The 15,365-nt window shown below is 32.9% G+C and overlaps 1 protein-coding gene across 1 annotated transcript in view; it reads right to left on the bottom strand.

Moving 5' to 3' along the window:
- LOC117180557 (esterase E4-like) overlaps window positions 1–15,365 on the bottom strand; it is a 59,107-nt gene that overhangs the window by 30,365 nt on the left and 13,377 nt on the right. The window contains exons 4-5 of the mRNA XM_033373052.1: window positions 7,747–7,949; window positions 7,129–7,293 (exon numbers count right to left, since the gene is read on the bottom strand). Of these exons, the coding sequence (XP_033228943.1) occupies window positions 7,129–7,293; window positions 7,747–7,949 (368 nt within the window). The remainder of the gene's footprint in view (window positions 1–7,128; window positions 7,294–7,746; window positions 7,950–15,365) is intronic.

The raw sequence follows: 15,365 nt of genomic DNA, 5'->3' as shown, positions 1-15,365 counted from the left end.
CTGATAGTAATTACTGCAATAGTTCATTTACTACTTTTAATAATGTTCCTTTTTTTAAGTATGCTTTCATTCTTAAATTTTCTACTATTTGTAATTGACTTTTATCATGCTACAACTTATCGAATACATAAATAAATATAATGTTAACTGTATATCATTTAAAAAATTAAATTCCAGTTTATTTCTGTTTAAGATTTAAAAAATTTTTTTTAGACTTTTTGAATGTTTACAAACTTAAAACTTACTAATATATGTGAAGTTTTATTATTTTTCAAAATGCAATTAAATGTACTCAAGTTATAATAAAAAAGTTATACAAAAAATTTGTTAAAAATTCCCTTAACTTTTTTGTTGCTATAATTATAACAATATAGTTTCAAATGAAGCAGTTAAAGTACTGCTCCACAAAATATGAATGACATTCTTTTATCGATGTCTAATGACCTAATGCATATTATTATAAGATATATGCATATTCGTATAATTCAAGTTTTGAAAAATCCTAATTAAAAGCCTTCGACATTAGCGAACGACGCCTCATCGTACCTAATAACTGTGATAAAGCTTTTAACAAAATATTGTCACGCACATAGTCTTAAATTAATATAACACTATTAAATTTTTGAACAACAGCTTCACGTTTTTCGTGCACAGATACTAATGAATCTCAATACAATTTGTAAATTTAAAATAAACAAAAAATCTATAACCCCATGCAGAAAATCATTCACGGCGAATCAAAATAAAAAATTACGAAAAAATACACTTTTTATTGACCGGTCACTTTTCACTTTATGTAACTATTTTCGAACTTATTTAATTACCTTTACATTTATCCAATTTCACTCTACTAAATTAAAAAAAACTTATAATTTCATTCAAATTTATTACATTTATTGTTTTTTAAATTATTGTCAGCTCTTCTTTATCGATGACTCGGAGTCTGCATGTCACGCCGCCAACCGTATATTTTTGGTACAACTCAGTCACCGCATCCTACTTTCAAACTATGCACACGACCCTCCTTCGAGCAAAACCATCCGCTGTGCACAAAGTGTAGAATTTTAGTTGAAATTAAATTTAGGTGAATCGAGATTTAGTTCGATTGTATAGCAACCCCCGAAGTCGACTTTTTTCGCTCGACTTTTCGACTTCTTTCGACGGCGCGCTAAATCCAAAATACATTTGCAGTCTGCTTTCCAGCTGTTGCTGTGCGAGACAGTGCAGTCAAGCTATCCGCACGTGTCCCACACGAACACAAAGCATAGGACCGCATAGTGGGGTGAAATCAGAAAACGAGGTTCAAAATGACATTCAGAACGCAATTACGTACCGATTTTAGATTTTTAAAAATTTAGAACTACATTTTTTAGAAAATGGCGAAAGTAGATTTTTTTTGTATCGTTCTTTATTAATTCAATGCAAGCAGCGAAAAAAATATCGATTTTCTTACTTTCATTTTTTATCATCTAGACAGAAATTTTCTTATACTTCTCGTCCCTTAGATTTAATGCACAGGAGTATAAAAAAAATTGTTAACATACATAGTTAATCGTTATAAACAAATTGTAGTAACAAATAATCGGCCTTCGTCTTTATAAAATAAATAAATAACATTTAATCCTAAATTTTAATGTTAACGCATCATCCTAACGATGAAAGCAAGCGATTTCAGAGCAGAAATATACTTTGAAGAGGTTTAACCCCTGATGTCAAGTATTTGTTAATGCAATTTGTTTATAACAATTAACTATACAAGTTAACATTTTTTTATCTTTCTCATATCCTTGCGCAATACATCCCAGGGATGAAAAGTAGGAGAAAAATTTCGTCAAAAAGTTAAAAAAAGAAATAAAAAAAATCGACATTTTTTCCGCTGTTTACATTACAATAAGAATTAAATAAACAAAAAAATAAAAAATCTATTCTACTTTTAAACCTCGTTTTCCGATGTCACCCCACTCTTGACAGTGAAAAAATAAACTTTTAGCGCAAACTATTGTAGGATCTAACTATAAATAAAAAAATCTGCGGTACAAAAAACTCGAGACAGTGGGCCATAGTCGACTTTACGTCTCGATTAATCGACTTTGAAAGTCGAGAAATTCAAAGTCGATGACAAAGTCGAAAGTCGACTTATTGTTTCGATTTTCTATCCCTACGCCAGCCATATCTAAATCTGACTCGTGGCTGTCTCTGCACGCCGAAAATATTGAAATTTATGAGGGCCTAAAATTATTATATTTATTATTATGTTAAAATTAATTAATTTCTGTTACGGTTTCATTTTTAAAAAGGGTAATTTTCGAAATACTACATAAATTAAAAAAAAAACCTTTTCGTACTTTAGATTTTCAGTGAAAATTAAAAAATTATTTTTTAAAACTACATAAAAAATTTCAATGAAATTGAGATAAATTAAAAAAGTAAATAAATTTCAGTTTAATTCAGAATTTAATTAAATTTAAAAATTTAATAAAGTTTAGTTAAATTAATTCCTCGTCTGTTTTCTTTTAAAAGAGAAGTTTTCGAGATACTATGTAAAGAAGTTTAACAAAATTCTTGTCATATTTTAGAATTGTATCGAAATTTTTAAAATTATTTTAAAATATATCATTTTTACAAACATAGTGAATAGAAAGTTCGAATACTTCACTGTATAAATTTCTTCTACGTTTATTTTTAAATCCTAAAATATTCTATTATTTTTTCGCATTATTAAGGTATAACTGAAATAATATTTACACTTCTCTGTAGTGTCGAATTGACAATTTTCATTTAATCCCGAGGAAAAATTGAAGGTTTTCACTACTCATTTAATTATTTATCAAAATTATATTAAAATTCCTTTTTTTATTATTTGAAACGTATTTTTTTTTATCATAATTTGAATAATTACAAAAACCAGTAACTAGACTGTTTGCATAGATCTGAAAAGTTTCAATACAATTTTACATTGAATTTAGACAATTATGCAATTTAAGGTTTTCATTGTTTTATAACGCATTTTTCTTGAATCACAAAAAATTATTCTGCTTGCCTCTTTTCCAGATAAATAATAATAAAAGCCAGAATTACTTTTAAATTGCATCTTTCTAATTTCTAAAATTTATATATTTTTCTTGCCACCAAGGGTACATTTTTTACTTAATAATTATTGGGATCATTCTGTTTTTTGTATTGATAGCTTAGAAATCCTTTAGAGATTTATTCGCTTCCTAGTGGGTGAGATATACAAAGATGGAGTTAATTTACATGTGTGTGAAATATTTTACATTAGGTTAGATTGCTGTGATACGTTTATATGTACGATATTATAACAGTGAATAATCTAGATACGCAATGTACAGTTTTGAAGAAAATTTAGTATGTATGAACACGCTACAATATTGGGCTCTTTAATCAGAGCTTTTGTACAGAAAGAAGATTGATGATTTATTTGAGAAAGTTGAATAATCATTACCGCTCTTCGATCGGAGTATAAAGGACAACTCCATAATATATGATCAATATCCCGAGAGATGAATGAACATGAATAGTTGGGATCATATATTATAGATACTCTTGCGAGAGAGGCATTAAGATTGTAATGATCCGCTCGAAGTCGGTTGATTGTAACAATTAGGTCGCGCGAAATCTTTCTTTTTATAGAACCACGACCTGTCACAGTCTCTGCAATAAAGATAAAATATGTTTATCCTTTGTTGGGGTCTGTATTAAAGAGCGACATTTTTGTATTTGTCTTCATGCTAAATTTGAAGAATTCTTTCAGGTCTGAAACGGTAGTTTATCTATATCATTTGGCCTATCGCTTGCCGCCTGTTTTGCCTATGTGTCTGCAAGTTAGTTACCTGTTATCGTTGCGTGAGAAGGAATCCAGTATATTTGGATGTAACCACTTTCGCTTTTGCGTTGCTGAAATTAAAAGTATTTGAGCTTCATTTCGTACCGATACGGATTTGTATTAATATTGAAAAGTAGATTTTGTAGGCATTCCTGAACATTGAGCGAGTCACACATAACGACGTTGCAGGCATTGGTGTTGTTCAGAGCTAGGTCTAGTGCGTCTCTTACTGCGATACATTCCACTGTAAAGACTGAAGCTTTTTGGTTCAGGCTTCTTTTAATCACGATATTTTTTTAAAGATTGACGCACGCCGAACCTGTTGACAGAGCTGATGGATTTTTACTACCGTCCTTATAGAATACCATAGTATTTGGAGAGTCTAAGTCATTACATATTCTACTTAGACTTAAACGTTGATTATTTTTTAGATCAGTAATCCTTATAAACGGCATTGAATTCGCGATTATGTTATGATCGTATACATACATATTATAGTTTCTTGATTTCTTTATGTATGACGGTATGACGGTATGACTTTATGTATGACGGTAGTTTGGATTCGGCAATGAGTATTTTCGTCGGTGTCGATTTGCGAAATGCAAGCGCTATTCTTATGGCATTGTATTGTATACCTTCTAGTTTTTTCTGTTGATATTTGCGTTTAGGATAGTATACATAGATTGCGTAATATAGTATAGATCTTGCATAGCTCTTGTAAAGTGTGAGAAGGGTAGTGGGATCTGCTCCCCACCAGATTAGTTGAAAGTATTTAACTATGTTATATGCTCTAGCACAATGTGACTTTACTTTGTTTAGTTGTGAGTCAAATGAGAGCTTGTAATCGAAAATTATTCCAAGGGACCTGGTGGATTCACTGGACTTGAATATTAAATCATCTATTTTAATAACCGTTTCTCTGGGTTTAATTCCAATGTTATTCAAGTGTAAAAAAATAGTTTTTTCGGGTGCGAGGAAAAGGTCTATATCAGCAAGATTTTGTTTAACTTGGTTTAGGGCTTTTTGCAGTGAGGATATATTACTACAGTATAGCGCGATGTCATCTGCAAATTGAGATATCGTTATTCTGGCGTATTCTTAACAATTTCAGCAACATATATTATATATAAAAGAGGACTTAAAACTCCTCCTTGCGGAACCCCTTTGCACGCTAGTTTAGGTTCACTGAGTTCGTCTGTGTAAACAAATCTTTCCATCATTATAAAGCTTATAAACTTGACTAGTATGGAAGGATAGCCAATATTTGCGAGTTTATTAAGTAGTATTTTAATGTTGACGTTATCAAAAGCTCCTTTCACATCAAGGAATGCTGTAAACATATCTTCCTTTTTGCGCAAAGCTGTCCGGACAGTGATAGTTAAGTTTAACAAATTGTCATGGCATGATTGCCCCTTACGAAATCCACTTTGATTGTTTGGTAATATATTTTGAAGTTCAATCCACCATTGAAATTTATTTTTCTTATTAAAGTTTCAAACAGCTTACATAATGCCGAGGTTAGAGTAGTCGGTTTATAGACTTTATTTTCGGGTTTTGCAATGAAATGTACATAAGACTTCTTCCACTCTGTAGGGAAATAACAAGTACTATATATTTCATTGTAAATATCGAGAAGAAGGAGTTTGTATTTAACTGGGAGTCTTTTTAGCGTGTAATAATCTATGCGATCTAAGCCTGGAGATGAGTCAGTGTTGCGAGAGTCTAAAGCATGATCGAATTCAACAAAGCTGAAGGGACTTTCAAGAAAAGCATTAGGTTGGCAATTAGATAAATAGTTAGGATCAGGTCGAGTTTTAATTGGAGGACAAAGCTTTCTTTCTTTTTTTTCTTGAAAGCTTTTTTGGACAGTGCAAGGAGTCTTTTGTACTCTATGAGATCGTTGAGATTTTTAGTTTTTTCCCATACCTTAAAAGCGGCATTTTTTGCTTTTTAACTTCGGAACACTCCTCATCCCACCAAGGTACGGGATTTCTATGAAATTTGATATTTACAATTTTCTTTTTTAGCGTATTGCCCGTAATAGCTTCAGTCACTTAATTGACAAAATATTCGTATTTGTGGCTGGCGCTTAGATTATCGTAATCACTTGTTAAAAATTTTTCAAAAGAGTTATTTAAATGTTGCATTACATTGTTCCAGTTTGTTTGTGTTGATCTAATTTTATGACTTTTTTATGGTAAATGTGTCTTTCAGTACTGAAGTTAACGTAGATTGGGTAGTGATCTGAGCCCCAAGTCTCGTCATTCACTTAAACGTCTATTTTATTAGCGATATTTTTACTTGAGAGAATTAAATCGACGTTCGATATGGAAGTAGAATTAATGTGGGAATAAGTATCGTTATTATGTACAAACAAATTATTTTTGTCTTTGCATTCAATTATATTTTCTCATTTTGTGTCAGTTTTATTACAGTTACAATCTATATGATGAGCGTTAAAATCGCTAACAATTATACAATTATTTTCCTTCTTAAAATTTTTTAAAACTTTATCCCACTATTTGAGATAAAATACGATAGCTGGGGCTCTGTAACGTACAACTCGACTAACAGCTGGATTAACATTATTGATTTTAATTCCGCAAGTTTTAAATGCTTTGTCGGGAACGTCGATTTTTTTTATTTCGCAATAAGCGAAACTACAGCCAATTATTAGTAAAATATCTTCTACAGTTGAATACGTCCTATCTAACCTGTAGTTCACAAATTCTGGAAAGTTAATGTTTGTGATGTTTTGATGTAGCCAGCTTTCGACACATGCGAGAATGTCAATATCTAGGAGAGATTTTTGTTTCTCTTCTTTACGCTTTAGAAAACTTCTTGTATTCCAATAGAGTATTTTGAGTAGCTTCGTTGTTCGAGAGAAAGGGTTCATTTTGAAGAATGTAAAGATTCCGAACTGTTGAATTCTTGTTCGTCGTTTGAGCTAGGATCATATGTAGAGTCGAGGATTCCAAAACTTTTCATAATTTTGGTTATGCGAGCTTTCAGTTAGCGATCCACGAGGTGGGGGTAAGCATCTCTGAGCATGGTGATTAGGCTCAATGTGTCAGTAGTGTATTTCAAAGCTAGCTCTGGTATGTTCGGGCTTCCATAGGAATCTCTGAGAAAGGATGCTAATTCATCGAAATCAAGCGGATATATATTGAAGTTTATGAAGAAGAAATTCTTGCCTGGAGCAAGTTGATCATCAATTGCTTATTGAGGACATGGCTTTTTGACTATTTTTTTTGTGCGCTTTCCTTGGGCTTTGATTAAAGTACCGTCTTCGATGGGGTCTGCAAAGTTTTCCACCTTGGCTTGCTCATCGTCATGAGTGGACAGTGTAGAGCTGGATAGTAGGCTGTGCTTTCTCTTGAATTTTGGACTGTTGGGTGGAATTGGAGAGGGCATTAAATGCGTGAGGGAGGATGAAGTTTCTGCTTCCGCTGTGTCCATTTGTTTGTTATTTTGAATTTGAGTAATTTCAAGTTTAATCAATGTATCTTTGTGTGAGTACTTGTTTACATCTTGTATTGAAAAGTGTTTAGTAAGGTGTCCTTCTTCTATTTATAAGAAACAAGTTAATTTCTCGTTGGAAAAGTAGATACAGTATGTAGTGCTGTCATAATCAATTTTCATATTGTCCGGAAGGTTAGTTATATCTTCAGGGTTTATATATACTTGTCGCCTGAAGCTCATTACGCGTGCGTAATCTGGTTCATTGATGCTTGCTCTGATACAAGTGATTTGAGAAACTGGGGTAATATTGAGAGCCTTAATTTTATCTTCGATGACGTAATGCGGTATAATGGGACATACGTTAGAAATAATTATTCTCTTGACTTTGGATAACAGTGGTCTAAGTGTCAGCGTGTGAGCGTTTATGTTTATTTTCGTACCTGTCTCCGTGAGTTTGTCAACAAATTCTTGTTTACTTAAGACGACATAAATTCTACCGTTGGAAGTTTTTGAGGCGAATAACACATTATCAGGTTTGACGATTTTTCCAATGGCGATTGTATAATCTTTTGTCGTTAAACCATCGATTGTATCTGCTATTATTGCTTGATCTTTCTTAGGGAACTGATCCTGTTGTGTTACTCTGTCGTAGGACAGTTTTTATAGGTTTTCATTGTGGGAGGAATTTAATAAGTTTTGAGTTGTATTACTTTGTGAGATGCCGCCCCTGTAGTCAGAGGTCATCTTTAGATAGGTAGGTGCACAGTGGAAACAGTGCAGTTGCACTATCCTATCACTACACACTAGCACAGCAATGATTAGGATTTGTCGCACTCACGGATATTAAATAATTGAACTACCATGGGTTATAGAAAGTACTCGTGCGCGAACCGAATTACATATCGCCGAGGTCTAACGCTGAAGGTTCAGACGAGACTTGGGATTATTCTTTTTTTATATTAATTTTAATATTTCTCTTTCAATAAAATCGTTTCATGGAGTGAAATTAAAATTGACAGTGTACCGAAAAAAATCCAGATATTGGTGCTGAAATTTCAGCATACATAACAATGGTTGGTTAAATTTTTCCAGTATTCTGTCATTAATATGTCACTGAATTGGTCTTCAGATTTTACTTTTTCTTTTTATTTTTCCCAATTTTGAATTTAATATAGTTTAATATTTTATTTGAAAGACAGGACGTTTGTCCTTGTAATACCTTGTAGATTTTTCTATTATATAATAAATCTTGTTGCAGTTTTATTGTTCCAAAATAAGTACGACCTGAAACTTAAATTTTCGAATAAATATAATAATTTTAATGAAAACAAATTGGTTTTATGCCCACAAGTCTAGAAAGTCTTATAGAAAAATCTATAAAATAGAAGGAGAAAAAACAGATTTAAAAAATAAATCTTGAACTGTATTAAAGTAGAAATTATATTTTGAATCGAAAATTGAGAAAAATGATAAATTTCAATTTAATTAAAGTTTAATTTTAAAAGTTTGAGGGCAGTTAATTACTTGAAATTCTCATGCTCATCAGAATTCACAACTTCAAAGTAATCCAAATAGTTTATAAAAATGATTTACAGAATCGAAGAATCCAACCAAATTCAAAAGAAATATAAGGCGTATAGGGGTGTATCTCAGCAACTAAGGTTATTAAAAAAAAAAACGGAAAAGGAAAGAATTCTGAAGAATTAAAATAATTTTTCAATTCTTCATAGTTTACTCCTGTCCCGTCTTCTATTTCTCTATCATTTAAGAAATCCCTCCTTTCTTCTTCCCATCGCGTTAATGCGATCGCTCTCCCTCTCCTCTCTTCTACCTCCATCAAATACTTTCTCGACAACTCCCCTCCCTTTCCCTTCCTCAGCTTCGTCTCAAATTTTCATGTCCTCTTTCCCGCTCTAACAATTAAGTTATCCCTTTACGCTTCTTCTCTCACCATTTATCCTGGCGTCCTCCAGTCAGCCCCTAGTGGCCACCTTATATACCTTTCTTGTAAACTCTCAATATTTTTTCTTTCTTTGCATCTCCATATCTCTGCTCCATAACCTAATGCCGGACATACCAGCGTTTCAAATAACCACATTCTTCTTCTCCAATTTTTTAAAACTTTTTTTTCCTATTCCCAATATCTGTTGCATTACCCCTGCTGCTTTTTTATATTTTCTCTTATATGAGCTGTATGATCTCCATTCGTTTGCAAGATATATCCCAAATATTTATGCTCTTTTACTTCTTCAAACTTTATTCCTTTCCATCTCCCTGTCCATTCTTTTTTCCTTCCCCCTTCTTTGCTAAACCTCATTATCTTTGTTTTTTCCACATTTACATTAAGCTTTTTCCCATCTAAGTATTTCTCTAATCCTGTAATTAATCTTGCCATCCCTTCTTCATCCTCTGCCATCAACACTATGTCGTCTGCGTATGCCAGGGTACATATCTTTTCCTTCCCTATCCTAACTCCTCGCCAACCCTTTCTCCTAATTTCTTCTTCCAAGTCTGATATTAATAAGTTAAATAAAAGCGGGCTCAGAGGACATGCTTGTCTCACACCTCTCACCAACCATAAACTATCTCCTACTTGCTCTCCTACCTTTACCCTGCTTTTGTTTCTCTACAAATTTCGGATACTCTCTTTATTAATCCTCTCTTATCCTTTATTTTATCATAACTTTTTCTATTTCTCCTCGGTCTAATGAGTCAAACGCCGCCTTCAAGTCCACGAACATTGCTATCATTGCCCCTTTTTCCCTTTTTAATCTCTTATTTACTAGATAGTTCAGAACATATATGTTGTCCATTACCCCCACTCCTTCTATAAATCTTGTCTGATTCGGTCACTCGATCTTTTTTTCGTCAACTTCTATCTTCAATCTCTCCAACAAAATAGTTACATATACTTTATACAGTGTTGGCATCAACGTCACCCCCTATAATCTTTAACCTCCTCTCCCTTGCCTGTCTTGACTATTGGTATAGTTACTCCTTCTTTCCATAACTCTGGCCACCCCTCTCCTCTCCATAGTCTACTACACATTATACATGATTATTTCTCTAGTTCCTCCCCTCCATATTTTCATACTTCATTTGGAATCTCATCTATACCAGGGGCCTTTCCATCCTTTATTATTCCTGAAACCTTAACTATTTCTTCCCTTGAAATATCCTCTTCCTCATCTCTTTCTCTACCCTATTTTCCTCCCTTTATAAATTTTCTCTCTATTCCTCCTAGCAAGTCTAAAAAATATTTCTTATATTCTATCATTTCAATATCTTGGTTTACTTTATTTCTTCTTTTTATTTCTCTATTTACTATCTTCCATACCTCTTCTTCCGTGCAAGCTTTCTCCGCCTCTTCGTTAAACCTTTTATTCTCTCCCTCTTTCTTTTTATAACACAACTTAGTATACTCTTTCCTTTTTTCCCTATATTCTTCCCCATTACTTTTTTCTTTTCTCCACTTTCATAATTCCTTCCCTTGACCAATCCCCTTTTCCTACACTTTTCACATTTGCTCCCTTTTTACTCATATTGCTATTTCTTTTTTATCCCTCTAATGTCACTATTAAGGAAAAGTGATCCGAATCAATATATTCACCTACCTCTAGTTTCTTAACCTTCTCTCTTACCCCATCATTCACTATCACATAATCAATTACCATTCACCTTTCAATTCCTGAGCGTGTATATTCTCCTTTCTCATCCCCTTCTATATTTCCGTTTAAGATATACCATCCCAACTCCTCCAAGCTCTTTAACAACTTTTTCCCCTCCCCATTTAGTAACTTATCTTTGGATTTTCTTCCTCTCTCTTTTCCCCATTCCCTTCCTCGTTTGTCTCCCGTTCTCGCATTGAGATCCCCACTTATTATCAGCCTAATCTCTTCTTTCTTTTCTTCAATTATTTCTTTAATCTTCTCTGCTTTCTCCTGCACATCACCGTTCACGTAAATCCCCACTACCTTCCACTTCTTTCCTCCCATCATTGCCTCTTCTACTATTAATCCTTCTTATTGTTCTTCCCTGTCTTTCTTATATTTCCCTGTTATACATTCATTCCTTATTCCCATTACCATTCCTCCCATTGATCTGCCCTTTTTATTCTTCCTCTTTGCATTTTGCACTTGCCATTTGTAATCTCTTGGTAACCTTCCCCTTACTCTTTCCCATCCCTTTTCATCTAGCCACTTCTCCATCATTATAGCTACATCCCATTGTGTCAAATTTCTCATAAAATCCCTATCCTTTCTCTCCAATCCTGCTATATTCCAGCAACAAATCTTTCATTCTTCCCTACTTTCTTTTCTCATCTTTTTTTCCTTCTTACTATTTCTTATTTTTCTATCTCCGGTTCCTTCCTTTTCTAGTTTCCCTGCATCTCATTTCTTACTATCTGTTCCCTTTCTTCGTCCCAATCCCACCATACTCCATCTATCTGTATTCTCCCATACTTAACCCATGGTCTCTTTCCCTTTTTTCTATCGTCTTCCGCTATTTTACCTAATTTATACTGCATCTTTCTTTCTACTAATGTCAAATCATCCTCTATTCTCTCTGGACTACCACATCATAACCTCTCCTTTGTCATCACCTGCCTCTTATGTTCCCATTTCTTTAGTTTCACCAGTACCATTATCTCCCCTCTTCGATCTTCCCTTCCTGCATTTCGAATGTCCTCTATGTCTACCTTAGCATCAATCCTTTTAGTACTTCGTTCACCCCTTTCTTCAGCTCCATCCCCTCTAATCTTATACCCTTTATCACATTGTTTAATTTTCTTTCTTTCCTCTCTTTCCTTTCTGTTCTTTGTTCTATTTTTTTGAGCCTTTACATCTCCTTATTCCCACTATCGCCCCCACCACAATCCCCGTTCGAGCTTTCAAGTTTCTTCATCCTACCTCGAATCTCCTCTACCTTTTTATTATTATCTTCTTCCTGCTTCTCTAGTTTTTGCTCCAATGACTGCATCCTCTTTTCTCACTTTTCCCTGATTTCTTCCCATTCTTTTATTTCTTTCTTAACTGTAGCCATTTCCCCCCTAATTTCCTTCTTTAATTCCTTTCGCCTTTTCTCCTGCTTTTCTTCATAAATCCCCATTACCTCTATCATCACTTCTCGAATTTCCTTTAGTCTTTCCTCTTTCATCAAAACTCCACTTTCATCTCCGCTACCGTCTACCGCTTTTTGCTACCGCTTTTTGCTCTTAGTCTCTCCTTTTCTATAGTTTTTTTTATATTTCCACCTTGCCTTCCTTTCCTTGATCTCCTCTTTTGGCGTACTGAGCAGTTCCTGCTCTAGATCTGTTTCTTTCGCGGAGATACTCGCTCCGCTAGCCATTAACAAAATTCAAATTTTTCCGCCTTTTATACTTCCCTGGCTCTATCTACCGTCGCTGTCTGGTACCTGTCTCGCCTTTCTTTGTCGCTGCCCGACCCTGCTACTACCAATTCGATCAACACAGTCCTCCCACCCTGTCACAATCTCCAAACAAAATTCCACACAAATCTGTCTCAATCGTCCAAAATATCTACCTCCCCTTTTCAATGTCACAATCCCTCAATTAATCTCTCACACTTACACCCTTTTACACACTTCCACAATCCACTTACCTCAAATTTCAACACAATGTCAGAAAAACTCAGCATCAACAATTCCCACTACTTTACGCTTTTGTGCCGGAAACGGAAGTCTACAAACGTATCTTACTTTAATTATCTACCATATTGTTAAATCCTTAATCGAAATAGACTAATTTATACCATAAAAATTGTATTTTTAATAAAAAGACGATGTAAAAAAATCAAGAAAATTAATTTTCGACCAAAAAGATGAATTTTAACAAAATAACTGAATTTTCTACCAAAGAATTGAACTTTAAACTTATGGAGGATACATTTCTAACAAAAATGAAAAATTGCAATTTTTAATTAAAAAATTTATTTTGAACAAAAGAAAAAACCCAAAATATCAAGAAAATTGTTACATGTTAAAAAAAGATTAATTTTCAACAAAAGAGTCAACCCCAAAGATCAGGGTGAGTACTAAAAATATGAATTTTTAATGATAAAGTTCAACTTTTAACCAAGTCGTTTAATTTTCAACTAAAGAAGATAAATTGCGAACAAAATAGTTAAATTTTTCACCAAAGAAATGATTTTCCAGCATTATATTAATGATCTACCAAAATAAGACGAGCTTTCAAAAGACATATTAATTCTTTACAAAATTTTTGAATATTAAAACTGGGAGGACGATTTACCTATAAAAAGGTCGAATTGTTAACTAAAAATATGATTTTTTAATAAAAAAAGTGAATTTTCTGACATAAAGTTAAATTTTCATTAAACCAGTTTATCGGTTATAAAAATTGTTTACTTTGAAATAAAAAAATTAATTTTCAACCCATTAGTTCAATTTTTTACCAAATTGCTGAATCATCAACCCAAATAGATTGATGCAGACCCAAACAGTTGCATTTTTAATAAAAAATGATGAATTTTCGACGCAGAAAATTAATTTTCGGTTCAAGAAGACAAATTTTTAGCAAAATACATGAATTTTCAATTAGAAAGGAGCAATTTTAAGTAAATATAATAGTAGACTTTCTACCAAAAAGCAGTTAAGCGAAAAAAAAAGAAAAAGGGGTTTCTGAGAAACAGAGAAAAAAATAACAATTGTTTAAAAGTTAAGAATAAGGAAACATAATAAATGTTATCTAAGTTCTTAACTTTTCTTTCACTGACCCCCAACCCCCGTCCGAACCATAGTTTTTAGCATGATCTCCCCCCCCCCCCAATGCAATTGTTAATGCAGTTTACTGACGGACCCTTAAAGTTTCGATTTTTGTATTTAATGAAATTATCCTTATAGTGTACGGTTTAAAAATTTTTTAGCATAAAAATACACAACGAAAAATCGACAAGACTCACAAAACGAAATTACACCAATTAAAAGAATGACAGAGAATAAGGAAATTGAGACTATACTTAAGAAACCTTATTTTCAATTTTATTTATATTGGATAAAATATCAATGTTACAGAGAAAATTAACAGCGCTTTACTTTAAAGAATTCGAATGGTTTAAAAACTGAAATTAATAAAAAAATAAAAGGGCCTCTAATTTTTCTTATTTCCATCATTTAAGATTGTGAAAGTATAAGAAAAGAAAGATCCGATAAGTTCGAAAAGAAAGGACGAGTTCGCTAAACAGCCATTTTGGATAAAATTTCAAGAAGTTAGAGCCTTTGAAAAAATCTTTGGACCATTTTTTTATACTTAACATTTTTATTTACGGCTATTAATAGTACTCAGAGAGCCAAGTAATTAATCCTGATGACTTTTTTTATGCAAAAAAAAAATTCTCAGTTATAGCATTTTCAAAATTTTTTAAATCAATCAAAAATAAAAATTTTGAGCCAAACAACGTACGGTATGAAAAAAGTCAAGTGAATAAAAGCATTGCTTTTTAAAAGCCCTAACAGATTATCATGAAAACTTTTTTGATTTTCTTGTAAAATCGAATATTCTAATTTTTATTGCACAAAAAATAATGAGAAATGAAAAAATCCCATTTTGTGATCAGACTATGCAGGATACGAAAGAAGATTTATCAACATAAGATGTGATTTAAAAAAAGATCCATAAATTCGTTAAAAATCACTTCCCGTGCAGAAATTGCCAAATTTTTGCCTTATTTCCGATTTGGGCCAGATCGGGCACACAGTTTTGTGGTTGTTAAATTTGGCCCCGTCTGGATCCCGATTTAACAGCCAAACTTGCCAGTAGATGGCGCTCCATTAATTTTGGGGACTAAAGTGGGTTGACTCCAAATCACCCAATATTCAACGTAAAGTGTCAAGCGTCAAAAATATTTCCATTATTTTTTGGAAAAGTGACAAAATAAGTGGGAAAAAATGCCAAGAGTGAGCACAAGACGAATACGTGGGTATAGTATACTTCAAAATATTCCTGAATTACGTGTTGAAGACTATAATAAGTAAATTTATTAAGAATGTTAAGATGAAACCTAACCTCGAAATGAGGTTA

This window comes from Belonocnema kinseyi, chromosome 9 (genome assembly GCF_010883055.1).
Source record: "Belonocnema kinseyi isolate 2016_QV_RU_SX_M_011 chromosome 9, B_treatae_v1, whole genome shotgun sequence".
Taxonomy (NCBI): domain Eukaryota; kingdom Metazoa; phylum Arthropoda; class Insecta; order Hymenoptera; family Cynipidae; genus Belonocnema; species Belonocnema kinseyi.
Note: the sequence above shows the minus strand (reverse complement) of the source record. Positions and strands in the feature narration are given on the sequence as shown.